This window comes from Gadus morhua, chromosome 16 (genome assembly GCF_902167405.1).
Source record: "Gadus morhua chromosome 16, gadMor3.0, whole genome shotgun sequence".
NCBI classification, from domain to species: domain Eukaryota; kingdom Metazoa; phylum Chordata; class Actinopteri; order Gadiformes; family Gadidae; genus Gadus; species Gadus morhua.
Genome location: NC_044063.1, coordinates 4,267,549 through 4,282,090, shown reverse-complemented (window position 1 = coordinate 4,282,090; position 14,542 = coordinate 4,267,549). Strand labels below are relative to the sequence as shown.

At 45.9% G+C, this 14,542-nt stretch overlaps 2 protein-coding genes across 14 annotated transcripts in view; one reads left to right on the top strand and one right to left on the bottom strand.

The window, feature by feature from the left end:
- The first annotated feature begins 74 nt into the window (after positions 1-74).
- Positions 75-9,152, top strand: LOC115561659 (pannexin-1). 3 transcript variants are annotated; one of them, XM_030381828.1, is made up of 9 exons: positions 75-320; positions 490-569; positions 1,418-1,624; positions 2,362-2,477; positions 3,417-3,604; positions 4,403-4,681; positions 4,847-5,069; positions 5,747-6,026; positions 6,984-9,152. In XM_030381828.1, the coding sequence occupies exons 3-9, from the start codon at positions 1,444-1,446 to the stop codon at positions 7,040-7,042; spliced, it is 1,326 nt and encodes a 441-aa protein (XP_030237688.1). In that variant the 5' UTR covers positions 75-320; positions 490-569; positions 1,418-1,443; the 3' UTR covers positions 7,043-9,152. The 3 variants fall into 3 exon arrangements, with proteins under 3 accessions (XP_030237688.1, XP_030237687.1, XP_030237686.1); XM_030381827.1 differs by having other exon boundaries at positions 431-569; XM_030381826.1 differs by having other exon boundaries at positions 75-379.
- Positions 9,153-9,634: 482 nt separating this feature from the next.
- ryr1b (ryanodine receptor 1b (skeletal)) overlaps positions 9,635-14,542 on the bottom strand; it is a 96,824-nt gene continuing 91,916 nt past the window's right edge. For all 11 annotated transcript variants that reach the window (XM_030381808.1, XM_030381809.1, XM_030381812.1 and 8 more), the window contains 6 exons: positions 13,516-13,650; positions 13,051-13,207; positions 12,627-12,691; positions 12,260-12,360; positions 12,040-12,091; positions 9,635-11,524 (listed from right to left, as the gene is read on the bottom strand). In XM_030381808.1, coding sequence (XP_030237668.1) covers positions 11,429-11,524; positions 12,040-12,091; positions 12,260-12,360; positions 12,627-12,691; positions 13,051-13,207; positions 13,516-13,650 — 606 coding nt within the window. In that variant the 3' untranslated portion in view covers positions 9,635-11,428. The remainder of the gene's footprint in view (positions 11,525-12,039; positions 12,092-12,259; positions 12,361-12,626; positions 12,692-13,050; positions 13,208-13,515; positions 13,651-14,542) is intronic.

Here is a 14,542-nt window from a genome sequence, read left to right as displayed (position 1 = left end):
ACACAATTTACGTGAATTACAATATTCGTTCTTATGGAAACCGTACGCGGCGCGTCACGGTCACGCAGCCGGTGATTAGCAGCGTGCTGGCGAGACGTCGGCTCCTAATTGGCTGAGAGGACGGATGGAGGGGGCGTGGCTAAATAAAACAGGCGGGGTTTGCGGTACAAGAAAGCACGACCACATCTGTCTTTTTTATTTTGATGCGGACATCATTTCCAAGTTCAGTTAAATAAATCAAGTTTCAATCACAACAGGTCATACGTAATATAGTTCGTAGAAACTGATTATTTAACAGATGTATGGTCCTGACGGCAAAGGTAAAGAAATACCAAGGGGGGAGGAAAAGGCTGTGCACTCGACCGGAAGAAGATTAATTGTAAAGTTTCTGTTGTTATTGTTTTGTTTACGGAACATATTTTCTATTGAGGCTACTGTGCAGTTATCGACCCGCCTCGACTTCTTGTGGAAACCTTTCAATCCGAACAGGATACAGAAGAGTCGATAAAGAAGTTCTCACCAAGATCGATTTATCTTTCTTAGCCGGCGGCCTCCTCAACACCCGCCAGGTACTCGTGATGTTCATTATAGTTAAGAGAAGAGGGGATAGAATATGATCCAACATTGAAGCAGATGGGGACAATGTCTTGCCGCCTCGGAAGATATCGGGTTACATGTTGCAGGTCTCTCTTACAGTCAGTCTTTCCTCATGTCTGTTTTGGTAGTGAAATGATATCAAGGAGTCTCCCAAACCTGTAGAAAACAAGACTACACAACAACTACTCATAAATATTCACTTTCTATCGAGTTGAAATTATTGCATATTTGAGATTCAAATGATCTTGAACTTGTAACTATTATTATTCTGTTTATCGATCTGTTTAGACCTAGTGTTCTTCCTGGCATGGGCTGCATTGATTACATTATTCCAGTGTTTGGGTTTAAGTGGAATCGTCCCCATTCAAACCTATTTAAAAGCTACTTTATGTACAATGTAGAACATACGATAAACGGAACAGAAAACTTTCTCAGCGTCTGGTTTAAAGAGGAAGCGTCTGGTTTGAAGTAAATGTGAAAGTAGAATGTGCTGCAGATGGACCCTGACCAGGCGTTATTGCTGTTGGCCCCAAATGCCCTCTTCCCCAGCAAGCTGCATATTATATTCAATTATTGGACTTTGTGGGGTCAGAATATTCCTATCTGCTTTAATTTGAGTTAAGTCTCAGACAAAAAATTTATATAATTAAGTAATATGAATACCACGAAAACACATTCAGTTTTGGAAACCTGACCGGCATGTATCGTATTTTTTAAGAGTATATAATCCACAATTTGGCGATATTTATGTTGTAGTCTGTTTTGGAAAGGGTGTACTAAAAGCTTAACTAAATCGCCCATGGGCACGACCCCTCCTCAGTCGTCCAGCCAGCAGGTGGGTCAGAGATGGCGATCGCTCATGTCGCCACCGAGTACGTGTTCAGTGACTTCCTGCTGAAGGACCCGACCCAGGCACGCTACCAGAACATCCGCACAGAGCTGGCCGTGGACAAGATGGTGACCTGCGTGGCGGTGGGCCTGCCTCTCCTCCTCATCTCGCTCGCCTTTGCACAGGAAGTGTCCGTCGGTGAGTGTCGACCTCCACCACAGCCCGTGTGTTCACTGTTTTAGCCGGTGATCTATGACGGGTCATTAAGCACCTAGTAGGGGTTATGCAGTGAATACAGAGACGGGCACTTCTCTAACCAGTTGTCACTCAAAGCCATGTTCTTACTTAATTATTGCCCATCATTCCCCCATTTATACAGACATTCACCCACCGCCGGCAGGGTCAGCCATACAAGGTGACAGCCAGCTCGTCGGGAGCAGTTAGGGTTAAGTGTCTTGCTGAGGGTCACCTAAATACCCACCTAGGAGGATCCAGGGATCAAACGTGCAACCTTCCGGTTGCCAGTCAACCCTCTCTACCTCGGGTTGGCAACTTAAAATTGAAAGACAAAAAGGAGATGCTAGGGTTTGGACAGTGAATACAGAGAATGTTCATTAAGGAGCAGGCAGGAGTTAGACAGTGAATACACAGACTTTTCATTAAGGAAAAGGTATGGTCTGCACGGTACAGAGACAGTTAATTAAGGAGCAGGAATTGCTCAAATATGTTGACAAGTAGACTGCAAACATTGAGGACCAATAACCCTTTGGCAGGGATTCAAATCCTCGCCACTAATGCGCCCACGTAAATTATTTATATCTTTAAACTGTAGCTAATTGTTCAAAATAGTTTTAATAAGATTGTATAATTATTACATTATTCTTGTTGTCTATCCATCTGATCAGATGCATGTTGTGCTTTTTCTTGTGTTCCAGGAACTCAGATCAGCTGCTTCGCTCCGTCTAACTTCTCGTGGAGACAGGCGGCCTACGTGGACTCGTATTGCTGGGCCTCGGTGCACACACACGCACTGCCCCTGTGGCTGCACAAGGTACGCACGCCACGCACGCACACTGTGTCTCTTCACACATCAGTTGTTAAGTGAAAAATGGATACAAAGAGGTAAATAGCCCTGCATTCCTTAATGCAAGGCCTAACCCCTTTGTAACCACAATGTTTAAACTATTTAATTTACATAGCAACATGTTCGAACGACAACGTGTCCTTAAACATGACTACCAATCAAATAATAGACACAATTACTATCTGTCTGCTATGAATCACCTGAACTGGAAGTGCTGGTTTGAGACGAAAAGGCGTGTCAAGGCCTCAAGGTCTGGCTGGGCCAGGTGGAGCTGAAAGACATTAATTCAATAAGACATTAGTTTGCCTAATCCATTACTGTTATCAATTCAACTTTTCATAATAACATCTGCTGATCCAGCTGATATGTTTGCATCCTAGAAAGCGGTGTCAACTACTTCCACCTGTTCATACACGTAGAACCACAAAGAACACATTGCAACTGCTTCCACACTCACACGCCAATTTAACCCATCAACAGCTGCTGATAAAATATTATCTTTAAAAATGTTCACACTTACTTTCTTTGTTGGTTTTAATTAGCAGTCATCAAAAATGTTTTTGGTTCTCTAATTTCATTTCTTCTTGTGTTTCAATATGATTAAAAGCAGCTTGATTTGTCCCCCGTTCTTCCCCTACGTCCCGCTGCTGGTGGCCGTGCTGACGTATGATTTGTCCCCCGTTCTTCCCCTACGTCCTCCCGCTGCTGGTGGCCGTGCTGACGTATGATTTGTCCCCAGTTCTTCCCCTACATCCCGCTGCTGGCGGGCGGTGCTGACGTATGATTTGTCCCCAGTTCTTCCCCTACATCCCGCTGCTGGTGGCCGTGCTGACGTATGATTTGTCCCCAGTTCTTCCCCTACATCCCGCTGCTGGCGGGCGGTGCTGACGTATGATTTGTCCCCAGTTCTTCCCCTACATCCTGCTGCTGGTGGCCGTGCTGATGTACACGCCGGCGCTGTTCTGGCGCTTCACGGCCGCGCCCCTGCTCCAGTCGGACCTCGGCTTCATCATGGAGGAGCTGGACCGCTGCTATAACCGAGCCGTCACCCTGGCCAAGCGCATGGCCACGCACGACCTGCCCTCATCTGACGGGTAACCACGGCAACCCAACCGGCAACCCGCCCTCTCTCCCTCCTCGTTTCATTCGCGATCGCATCCCGGATGTAACGAGTCGCGGACGCCGTACTCCCTCTCCCTTTCTCTTCCCCCGCCCCCCCCCCCCCCCGTTTGGAAAGAGGGCTGACCTGGCGGCATTGCAAAGCTCTTTGCGAATGCTATATCATAATGCCTGTTACTGTATTGAGTCATTAATTATGGGTTAATTAATAAACTCTTATTATAAAGTGTTACTACTGAACATATGTCCAAACCCTCCTTAACTAGTACAACAGCTTCTGGGGACAATGCCGATGCCTTAGAGACCTAAGGTGTACCTGCGACAATTATTTAGTGTAGAAGTAAATTTGACCTTTGGGATGTAACTCAGCACTTTAAAAACAAGTCCCACAGCCTAACTTGTAGGCATCCTTCACATGCCTCCTTACCCCTACCTCTTTGGATAAAAGTGTCTCAATAGTCATGATGCAGAAACTATTCTGTGAATAGTAATAATATCTGAAACTAACACTGTGAATAATCTGTTCTCCATTATGTAGTCTTCGATAGTCTGTCTGTAAATGTTGTGTTTATATTAGTTTGTCTTTTTTTTCATTTTATTATTTTATATGTTGTGTGTTAAACATATTAATAGCACATTTGGAGTATGGGGAAACGTAACTTCGGTCCTCTGTGTAACTAGTGGTCGCGAGGTCGATCTGACAATGTTTTCCCGCGGTTTCACATCCCAATAAGCAAACGCTCGTCTCCCCCTCCTCCACCCCCTCTCTCCAGTGACCCCACCGACGGCTGCTTCATGTACCCCCTGGTGGAGAAGTACCTGGTGACCAAGCGCTGCTCCCGGGGGGTGCTGGTCCGATACCTGGTGTGTCGCGGAGCCACGCTGCTCATCCTGCTGTGTGCGTGCGTGTACCTGGGCTACTACCTGCGGCTGGCCTCCCTCACCGACGAGTTCGGCTGCTCGCTGCGCACCGGCCTCTTGGTGGACGACCCCACAGTCCCGGAGAAGGTGCAGTGCAAGCTGATCGCCGTAGGGGTCTTCTCCCTGCTCTGGTCAGTCCGCTGGGCTACTTTTGGTTTCATTGTTTGTGTGGGTGGTTTCGATGAGTTGGGCTCGATGTTCGCTCGAACATTGATATTGCAGGGAGATGATTGTCTGGTTAAACTACAGAGGTAGGGCTGGAAAAGGGCTGTGTTTTAAATCGGGTTTGTTTTCAGTCTCGTCAACCTGGTGCTGTTCTCGGCGTTGGTTCCCGTGGTCATCTACGCCGGTCTCCGCCCCCTCCTCTGCATCGGAAACGCCAGCTTCCTGGACACGTACCAATCGCTGCCCACCGTCAGCGTTCTGCCCCGGCCCGGCGGCCAATGGGACGACCTGGCTCTGTACCTGCTCTTCCTGGAAGAGAACCTCAGTGAACTGAAGTCTTACAAGTACATCAAGGTGCGTCTGTTTTTTTGCCGTCACGTGTTGGATGTGTTCCACGCGTCGTTTTTTGTAGACACACCTCTCACCGCTCTCTCTATAATGGCGCGTTTCCACTGCAGGGTGCGGTACGGTTCGGTTCGCAAAGGTGCGGTACGGATTGCGTTTCCAGCGCCAAAAGTGGGCGTGACCCGGACTGAGCCGTACTCGTTTTGCCCTCGTCTTCAGTACTCCTCCGTTGGGGTACTGAAAACGAGACAAGACGCCTGAAAGGGTACCGGAAAATTCGAGCTACACACCCCCTCCGTTGATTGGTCGACAGAACCGTCACTTCCGGGCGACGTGGGGATAAAAACAAACAAACGGTAGCCTCGAAGTATTATTCTTTACAATGAACATGTCGCGTTAAACGCTTGCTTGGGCGAACAAGGAGGTGGAGACGTTCGTCTGCATTCTTGGGGAGGAAGACGTTGTTTACGATGTTTACGTGGCTGCCGCGGCGATCGACATCCGGCCTACCATAAAGGGTACTGTCGGCGGGGGAAACGCGACCTCGGAACTGAGCTGGGCTATACCGCCCCCTCCCTCCCGGACTGAGGCGAACCGAACCGTACCGCACCCTGCAGTGGAAACGCGGCATTACACAAAGTCCTCTCCCTCTAACTCTATCTCTCTCTATATCTCCCCCCCCCCAGGTGTTGGAGCTGCTGAAGCGCAGGGGGGAGTGTTCCGGCGAGGACTTTGACAGTATGGGGCTGCTGCAGACGCTGTGCCTGGTGAAGATGGATGCGGTTGACGGCAAGAAGGCCCCGAGAGGCGCTGATAAACGGGCCGACCTCGGCGCCCCCAGCCCCAACGGCAGCCCCGGCCTGCCGGGCCCGACCAACACCCCCAGCCCCGGTGGCGTGCCCAGCAGGGAGGGGTCGAAGACGGGCTCGGTGGCCGACAGCACCGGCCAGGAGACAGAGATGCAGGGTGAGTCCTTCATCTCCAATAATGGTCTACAATTCTACTACTCTTTGTATAAAGACAAAGTTTCTGTATTTTTTCAGCTTATTTGATGTAGTGTTACGGATTTCTCTGGGCTTGTGCAGTTTGTACTGTCCTTTTTAAAAGCACTGAAATAACAATTACAGCTTGAGCATTCCCTGATTCTATTTTCCGGGTGTGATAGATGATGACTTTGAAACGTTTTCAGGTTCAACCTATCCAAGACAACCCGAGGTTGAGATTAACGATGCTTGAATCAAAGTTCTGGTTTTAACTTACGTAAACATATCCTAACCAGCTCCTTAAAGGGGACCTATTATGCTTTTCGACTTTTATGACCTATAAACGTTAATGATTGATAGTCATGTTTAACCATACACAAAAAACGATGTAGATTTTCAGGAAACTCTTCCTCTCATCTGGGCGCTTTCAGCCTTCTCTGTCAACGCTCGGTTTCGTCCTTCTCCGCCCCCCTCCTGCCAACCCAACTCCGTTGTGATTGGTTACCTTCCTTGGAGCGCGCGCGCGCGGGCAGATTTGACCACGCATATGGGGGCGTGGCAGGAGTACGTCTACGTAGATGTTTCCCGGAAATGTGAACAAGTGAATCGCAAACGTTGTCCCGAGTGTTTAGCGCTCTGCACAGCCACCCCAGACGGTCAGCAGGGAATACGTCGAAATGCATGTACTTCATCATTTGGCACTTTAGTATGGTTAAACATGACTATCAATCATTATAACAACGTTTATAGGTCATAAAAGTCGAAAAAGCATAATAGGTCCCCTTTAAACAGGAGCTGGGTGGTAAAATACTTGAAGGTTGACTGAAAATTAAAAAAAACAACAATGTAACACTTGTTTAACAGTAAAGTTAAGCCATAACTGTTAAGATTAAAGGTGCTAATGGATATTCCTTTACACCCTTTTTTTTTTTCTCACCAGAATTCACTCGATTGCTCCGAACAGACAGCCATGTGATTGGCGGAAGCCAACTGCCGTAGGGTGGGCCAGTTGGCAAGGGCACCGTCTGATTGGTTGCTGTTGTTGGCCGGGCATCCGCTGCTTTGGATGTGACTATTGGATGTGTTCTCGTGGAGCAGTGTCTCCTGCTCTCTGTCCTGTACCGTTTTACACACCACCCTGTGCCGACACGGGTCCAGCCTGTTTACATGTTCTCAATCTGGTTCCTTACAGAGGAGCCTTGCCTACAAGCTGCTGGAGTACATGTGTTATTTTGGATTCACTGAATGTGTCGCAACTGCTGGTACTTATTAGATAGCGAAGTGTGTGTGTGTGTGTGTGTGTGTGTGTGTGTGTGTGTGTGTGTGTGTGTGTGTGTGTGTGTGTGTGTGTGTGTGTGTGTGTGTGTGTGTGTGTGTGTGTGTGTGTGTGTGTGTGTGTGTGTGATAGCTTACTTAAAGGGGCTTCTAATTTAGAAATTTCAAACCATTTCAAAATCAGCCGGACGGGTGAGAGTCCGCCCAGAAGTTGGTATATTTAAGTTAAAGTATAAATGGGGGCCCTTTTACTTTTACCATGTGTGGCAACCATTGTCATATTTTAGTGTCCAGAGGTCGGTTTGAACATTAGCAATAGTCAGTTTTTTTTTTGTGTCATACCGACTCAACTTATCAACTATCAACCATCGAATTTATTCCTGGTTATTATGGGGAAAATAATTAGCTACCTTGTACTAAACATGTACATTAACACTAAATTGTGCAGATACTTCAATGACCAGTGGGAGCTCAAGACAATCGTTTGATACCTGGTACGACTACCCTGCAAATGATGCAACGTAAAGATTTTTCAGGATTGTAACCTAGTTTACCTTTTTTATATTACTTGAACAACCAGCTTTCCTGGTACCTTCCTAAATCCTGTTAAAGCCAAACATAATAAACACACTTAATCTTTGTTCAGTATAAGCCAAAGTGAAGCTAGCTAGCCAAGATCGATGTGTGGGGTGGTCATTACCCATGATGCACTGCTTCCTCACGTACCAATACCTTGGCTGCAGCTACTCTCGATCAAAATTTGCCAAGCCTACTCCAATACTAAACCATAGTGCATCATGGGAAATTAGCCCAAACGTAACTGACGCCTTTGCCCTCAGACAAGTTATGAACAAAAGGCCTTCCAAACATATAATATTCAACGCTTAATCTTTCAAATATGTTCATATTGACAGGTTGTTAAATGTGCCATTTGTTCAGGAATCTCAGGGAGTTTTGCTTCTTATGTGTTGTGCCTTTAAGATGTTCTTGTGCCTGTAACTGTCTGCCTGTGAACTGTCTGCCTGTGAACTGACATTTAGTTTTGTAATTTGTATGAGGCATGTTATAAACTGTTCTTTCAATGTCAATATGGCAACAATGACTGATGTTTCGCTTTAGCATGTTATGCTATTGTAGTTAGTCAATCAAAAACATTCAGCTTTTAATGTACCTGAACCTTTATAAATTAGTTAAGGATGAGTCTGGGATTGCCAATATATTTGTATTAGTTTGTTACTGCCTTTTGTACATTTGTATGGCAAATGTAACTAATTTTTATAGGTTTTAAAGACATTTTAAAAATTTCAAACTTTGAATTATCACATGAAGTCCAACTATTGATGACTCAAGACTATACAATAATATTCATTGGATGATATTTTGTATTTGTAATGTCATAAGTTCAAATGTCATATTAGAGGGGGTTGTACAGTTACAGTTCAGTTACAGCTATGATTCCTATTAATCAATTGGCTTGAATTAAGAGTTGATTCCCTTTCAAAACATGTTGGGACTGCTCTCTTCCTCTCTTCATATATATATATATATAGATAGATGGATATAATGGATGCAGTCTGAAATACAGCTCCATATAGTATCAGACGGTGTTTAGATTCTGTATGGCTATATAGAGCTAACCACACCCATCTTACAATGTCCTTTTCATGGAGGAGAAAGACAATTCCATTGCTGAGAAACCACTATCACTGTCTATCCCACCTCTAATTTAATTCCCCATGCTTAAAAAAGCAAAACCTTTTTGAGGCATGGATGAACAGTTTACTAGTGAATGTGCCCACTTTTCCTAAAAAAAATATATAAAACTGGCACCCATTGAGGCTTACCTGATTATTGAGTATTATATATAGTTTGTAGCAGATATCAGGTGGTGATACTGACAGATGCTTGCTTGGTTTTTATTCATGCCTGGGATTGGCCTGCATAAAATGTATGTACCTTGCCTTTTTAAACAGCAGGGGTCGCAAGCCTATGCATTATTTGTATTAACCACTACCATTTCGCGGCTCTAGATATTTTCACCTGGGCAGAAGACGTATTGGGGGTAAGAGGTAGTTGCAGGGTGGTGTGGAAAAGCAAAAAGAAATATCTATACTTATAATGTACATTGCGTTATATCTTAGGAATTTGTAAATTAGGGAGGCAAAGCACCATAGATCCACCAAAGCCTGCCACCTACAGTTGATATCAGATCTTCTGAAACTGATAAACACACATCACATCACCGCAGGACAGTAACCACAAGGAACAAGAGAGAAAGACAGAAAGAAAAGAAGGGACAGGAAGTCGACAGGCAGGTCATCTTAAAATAATCTGTTTTTATTTATCTTGGTTTGAAACACGAGGTTCAGTCGCAGGGCTCTCTGGTCAGCGGTGCTAAGCTAGTCTGTGGCTTGAGACGCGCACACCAGGACACGCCCCCCAATCAGCAAATTTGACGTAAATTGAATCAAGATATGATTCATAACGTCTGATGATGATGGCTAGATGTTGAAACTCAAGATGGGAGCGAGAGACTAGGTGGGTATGCCTTCCACCGTGGCAACGCCAGACAATGCCTGTCCGTGCGATTGGCTCGTCGCTTGCTCTTAAATCGAGAAGCACTGACGAAAAAATTAAAAAGTTATATGCTGTTTTTTGTCTCTTTTCCTCCACGTCATAAAAACACTACTCGTAAAAACACCAAAGCTAAATCTACAAACCGAGTGTGAAATTTGATACATCACTTCCTGTTGCCCTTATTAGGAACACAAGGTCAGTTCATAAATAATAAGTGTATATTTCACCTCCAACTAAGGTTGCAAGGAAGGGGTTGAATGTTCTGAATTCTACGCCCCCAAAAAAAGAATAAAATATATTTATATATATATATACATATATTTGTGTATATATATGCATCTATAATTTATGTAAAATATGTCAGCAAGGCCACAAGGGCGACCTAGTCCTTTGTCAGTTGTAGGCGCGGCCCGGAGGCCAACGGGGGTACATTTGAAACACCTGAAATTCTTATTTCAATGCACTCGCGAGAAATATAGGGTCACAAACCGAACAGTCAACCACCTGAACCCGAACACGATGGTCGCCGTCCTACAAGTGGATCTTTATGTAAATAATAAAGACAGAAACTGGGTGTCCTCTGTGAGAGAGTGTGTGTGTGTGTGTGTGTGTGTGTGTGTGTGTGTGTGTGTGTGTGTGTGTGTGTGTGTGTGTGTGTGTGTGTGCTTTTGTGTCATCTTAACAGCAAAAAGGAACCTCATAGTGCTAGTCAAGACTGGTAAGACTTTAAAGTGTGGACCCCCCTGCCGTGACACAGTGGGGCAGGTCATCCATCATCTCACTGACAGCTGTCAATCACATGTGGGTCATGGTGGGGGTTGTCATTAAGGTGTCAGGGTTGAACGTTTGTGCAGCGCGGAAGAGAGAGTGATTGCCTCTAGTGGACACCCGAAGCACTACTTCAAATCGTCAATGAAATCGTCTCTTTCTTCCCTACGATCTCAAATCTGAATACCAGACGTCTGGTATGGGCAGCATAAATAATAATACACCACCACGTTAATAAATAAGTTCTGAATACTTTTGTATCCTTTTTGAAACTATATATATATATGTGGTAGGATACAGGCTCTCCTCGATCCAGATCAAGTGTTCTACGGTGTTCAGCGAGACGGACAAGGCAGCTGCATGTGTAACAGGTGGGGTAGTCAAGGCTATTTTATACAGGCAAAGAAAAGGCCAAGGTATTGTATTTACAGCGATAAAACCAGGCCCAGACTTCTTTAATTGTCTCGCTCTGACGCGTCCTCAGCGACTCCACCGTCCATCTCCGTCTCAGGTCAATCTCTGTCAAAATAATTTCATCGAAATCTCTAGTTGTCGCGGTAACAGTAAGAATAGTGCAGTTGAAGGGTGCATAGCTTCGAGGGAAAAGAGAGAGAAACACAGAGAAGGAGAGAGAGAAAGGGACCACCGATCTTCCTAGAATTGTAACCCTCTCCTCTCCCACCTGCCCCCTCCTTCCTCTCTCCCTCCCTTCCTCCTCCTCTGTTCTTCTCCCTCCCTGGCGGTTGCACACAGAGGAGAGGGGAGTTATCCAAGCTGGTCTTCATACTGCTTGCGGAAGCAGTCGCCGGCAGGGAAGAAGTCCCAACATCGTTCCTGATACATCTTCCACACGTACGACTCCTACACGAAAGCCAATTGGGAGAGAGGAGAGCAGACAACCAATCAGGAGAGATATAGAGAAAGAGGCGACAGCCAATCACAGCAGAGGAGGAGGAGGAGTTTATGTTGTTTTTTAAACGCATCATTTTATATAAAAGACCACAGTTCGTGTTTGGCTAGGTAAGGTTAATAGGTTTGTGTTTGGCCAGGTAAGGTTATTAGGTTTGTGTTTGGCCAGGTAAGGTTATTAGGTTTGTGTTTGGCCAGGTAAGGTTATTAGGTTTGTGTTTGGCTAGGTAAGGTTATTAGGTTTGTGTTTGGCCAGGTAAGGTTATTAGGTTTGTGTTTGGCCAGGTAAGGTTATTAGGTTTGTGTTTGGCCAGGTAAGGTTATTAGATTTGTGTTTGGCTAGGTAAGGTTATTAGGTTTGTGTTTGGCTAGGTAAGGTTATTAGGTTTGTGTTTGGCTAGGTAAGGTTAGGGTAAGTTTGGTTTCATTTAGTTAACTACAGTGTATTGGTCAGGTTTGTTTCTCACCTGTCCAGTGTGCTCCGTTTCATCTTTATTGATGAGATACATCAGGAAGAACCTGAGAGAAACGGACACATCATTACAGCTACCACTCACACCCACACGCACGCACACGAGCACGCACACGCCCACACACATCATTTCTGACGCAAGCACACAGAAACAGACACAGGCACACTCACACACACACACCAACACACAGAGTAGCAGTAAGAGTGTAACTCACATGTAGTTGGCCAGGTTGTGTTCCTCAAGGGTGTGAGTCTCAAATCCGTGAGGAGTCGTGTCAAAGTAGTCACTGCCAATACCACAGATGAAGCACTTAGTCTGCAGAGAGAGAGAGAGAGAGAGAGAGAGAGAGAGAGAGAGAGAGAGAGAGAGAGAGAGAGAGAGAGAGAGAGAGAGAGAGAGAGAGAGAGAGAGAGAGAGAGAGAGAGAGAGAAAGCGTGAGCGATAGATGAGGATAGAGAGGGGGCAGAGAGAGAGTCAATGAGACAGCATGAGTTAAAAAACAACAACCAGCCAGACATGTAGTCAGGCAGCCAGCCAGGTAGACAGAGAGACCGGTTGTCAGACAGACAGGTATGTCTTACCTCCATGTCCTCTCTGACTTGCTCCTGCTGATCTCTCAACTCTCCAAAGGCGTCGATAATCAGACCTGAGTAGACGCACACAGATGTCACTTACAGTCACACACATCCATTGTAATATAATCTATATCGAGGACATTTTTCATCAGTTTCTCTTGGACACAAACAGGCAACCGTAGATACGGTAACCAGGGAAACCAGAGGGTAGCCAGGGGACCAAAGTGTTACTGATATCAACAGAGGGTAACCGTGGTAACAGAGGTTAAAAAAGGGAAACCGGGATTACAGTGGGTCACCGGGGTCATAGGGGATGACAGGGGACAACCGGGGCTAACCAGGGTAACGGAGTACCGCTGGTTACCAGGGGCAACAGAGGATACAGGCGGTTACCAGGGGTAACAGAGGGAGGCCGGGGCCACGGGCGTACCCTGGATGATGGCCAGCAGGATGACGATGACGAAGAAGAAGAAGGTGATGTCAAACACCACGCGGTACAGCTCGTACTCGTCACCCGCCGGGTCCTCTATCTCGTCACCGATGCCGCCGCCGGCACGCACGCCCACGTACATGTGGAACAGGTAGCACTGTGGGGAGGGCTCATCGTCAATCCTTAACGGTCATCTTCATGGTCATTATTGGATTACATTTTAAGAGAGCTTGATAAAGAAAATGTTGATATGATTAATGATTGAATCATGCCTTAGTTCGATTAATATAAGGATCAAAATCTGTCTATTTACTCATCCACCCACGCGTACATTATCTATCTGTCCTCCATTCAGTAGAAGGAACCCCATCCGCTCCTGATACCGTTAGTCATACCCTCCTATCAGCCCTGATCAGCGGCATGGCTGATCAATACCTAGAAGGGATATCCATAGCTGATACTCACAGTCATCATGTCGTCACACTTCATGTCGGGCTCGTCCTCGTCCTCGCTCATGTTGTAGAACTTCCTGAAGAAGTTGAAGGCGATCACGGTGTAGAGGTAGACCACCACGGCCAGCAAGCCCACCGTCATCATCAGCTATTAACACACACACATTACATCATTAGCTATTAACACACACACACACACACATTACATCATCAGCTGTTAACCCACACACGCACATTACATCATCAGCTATTAACGCACGCACATTACATCATCAGCTATGAACACACATACTTAACGTCATATACTATTAAACCACAAACATTTCTTCATTTAACATCCATGTCTTTGCAAGGTCGTGTAAATGGCGTGCATGCATGAAACACTTTTCTACCCTGTTGCACCTCAAAGCGCTTTACAATCAGCGCGTCACATTCACCCATTCACACACCGATGCAGACATTAAAGGGGGCGTCAACCATGCAAGGCCACCGCCAGCCGGTCAGGAGCAGTGAGGGTCAGGGGTCTTGCTAGGAGGAGCCGGGGATCGAACTAGCAACCACCTGGTTGCCGGAAGATCTGCTCTATCTCTGGGGCCACTGCCCCCCTGTGTGCATGGGCACCCCAGTTCCCCTCTGAGGGATGGGGACAGCCTAGGGCTACACGATTATTGCCAAAATGATCATCATCATTATTTTGATCAATATTGCTATCACGATTATTTACCACGATTATTCATTGAAAAAAAAAATCGTTCGAATTTCTACCACCCCCTAGTGGTAGGAGCCACACACTGTGCTCAGCGGCAAATTGCCGCCAGGCCACGCCCCCCCTCCCCCCTTTTTCAGGCTTCGCGCCGCTGTGTGCAGGATGGACTCACGCAGACGTATACTGCTTGGTCGGGGCTCGTTTCTTTTTTGGTTTTCATTTTTTTGTGGATGCATCATTCAAAAAAAAAATCGCGAAAATATCGCGAGAACACTACGCGTCATCGTGGGACGCCAATATCGTCATCGCGATAAAAAATCGATACGTTGTGCAG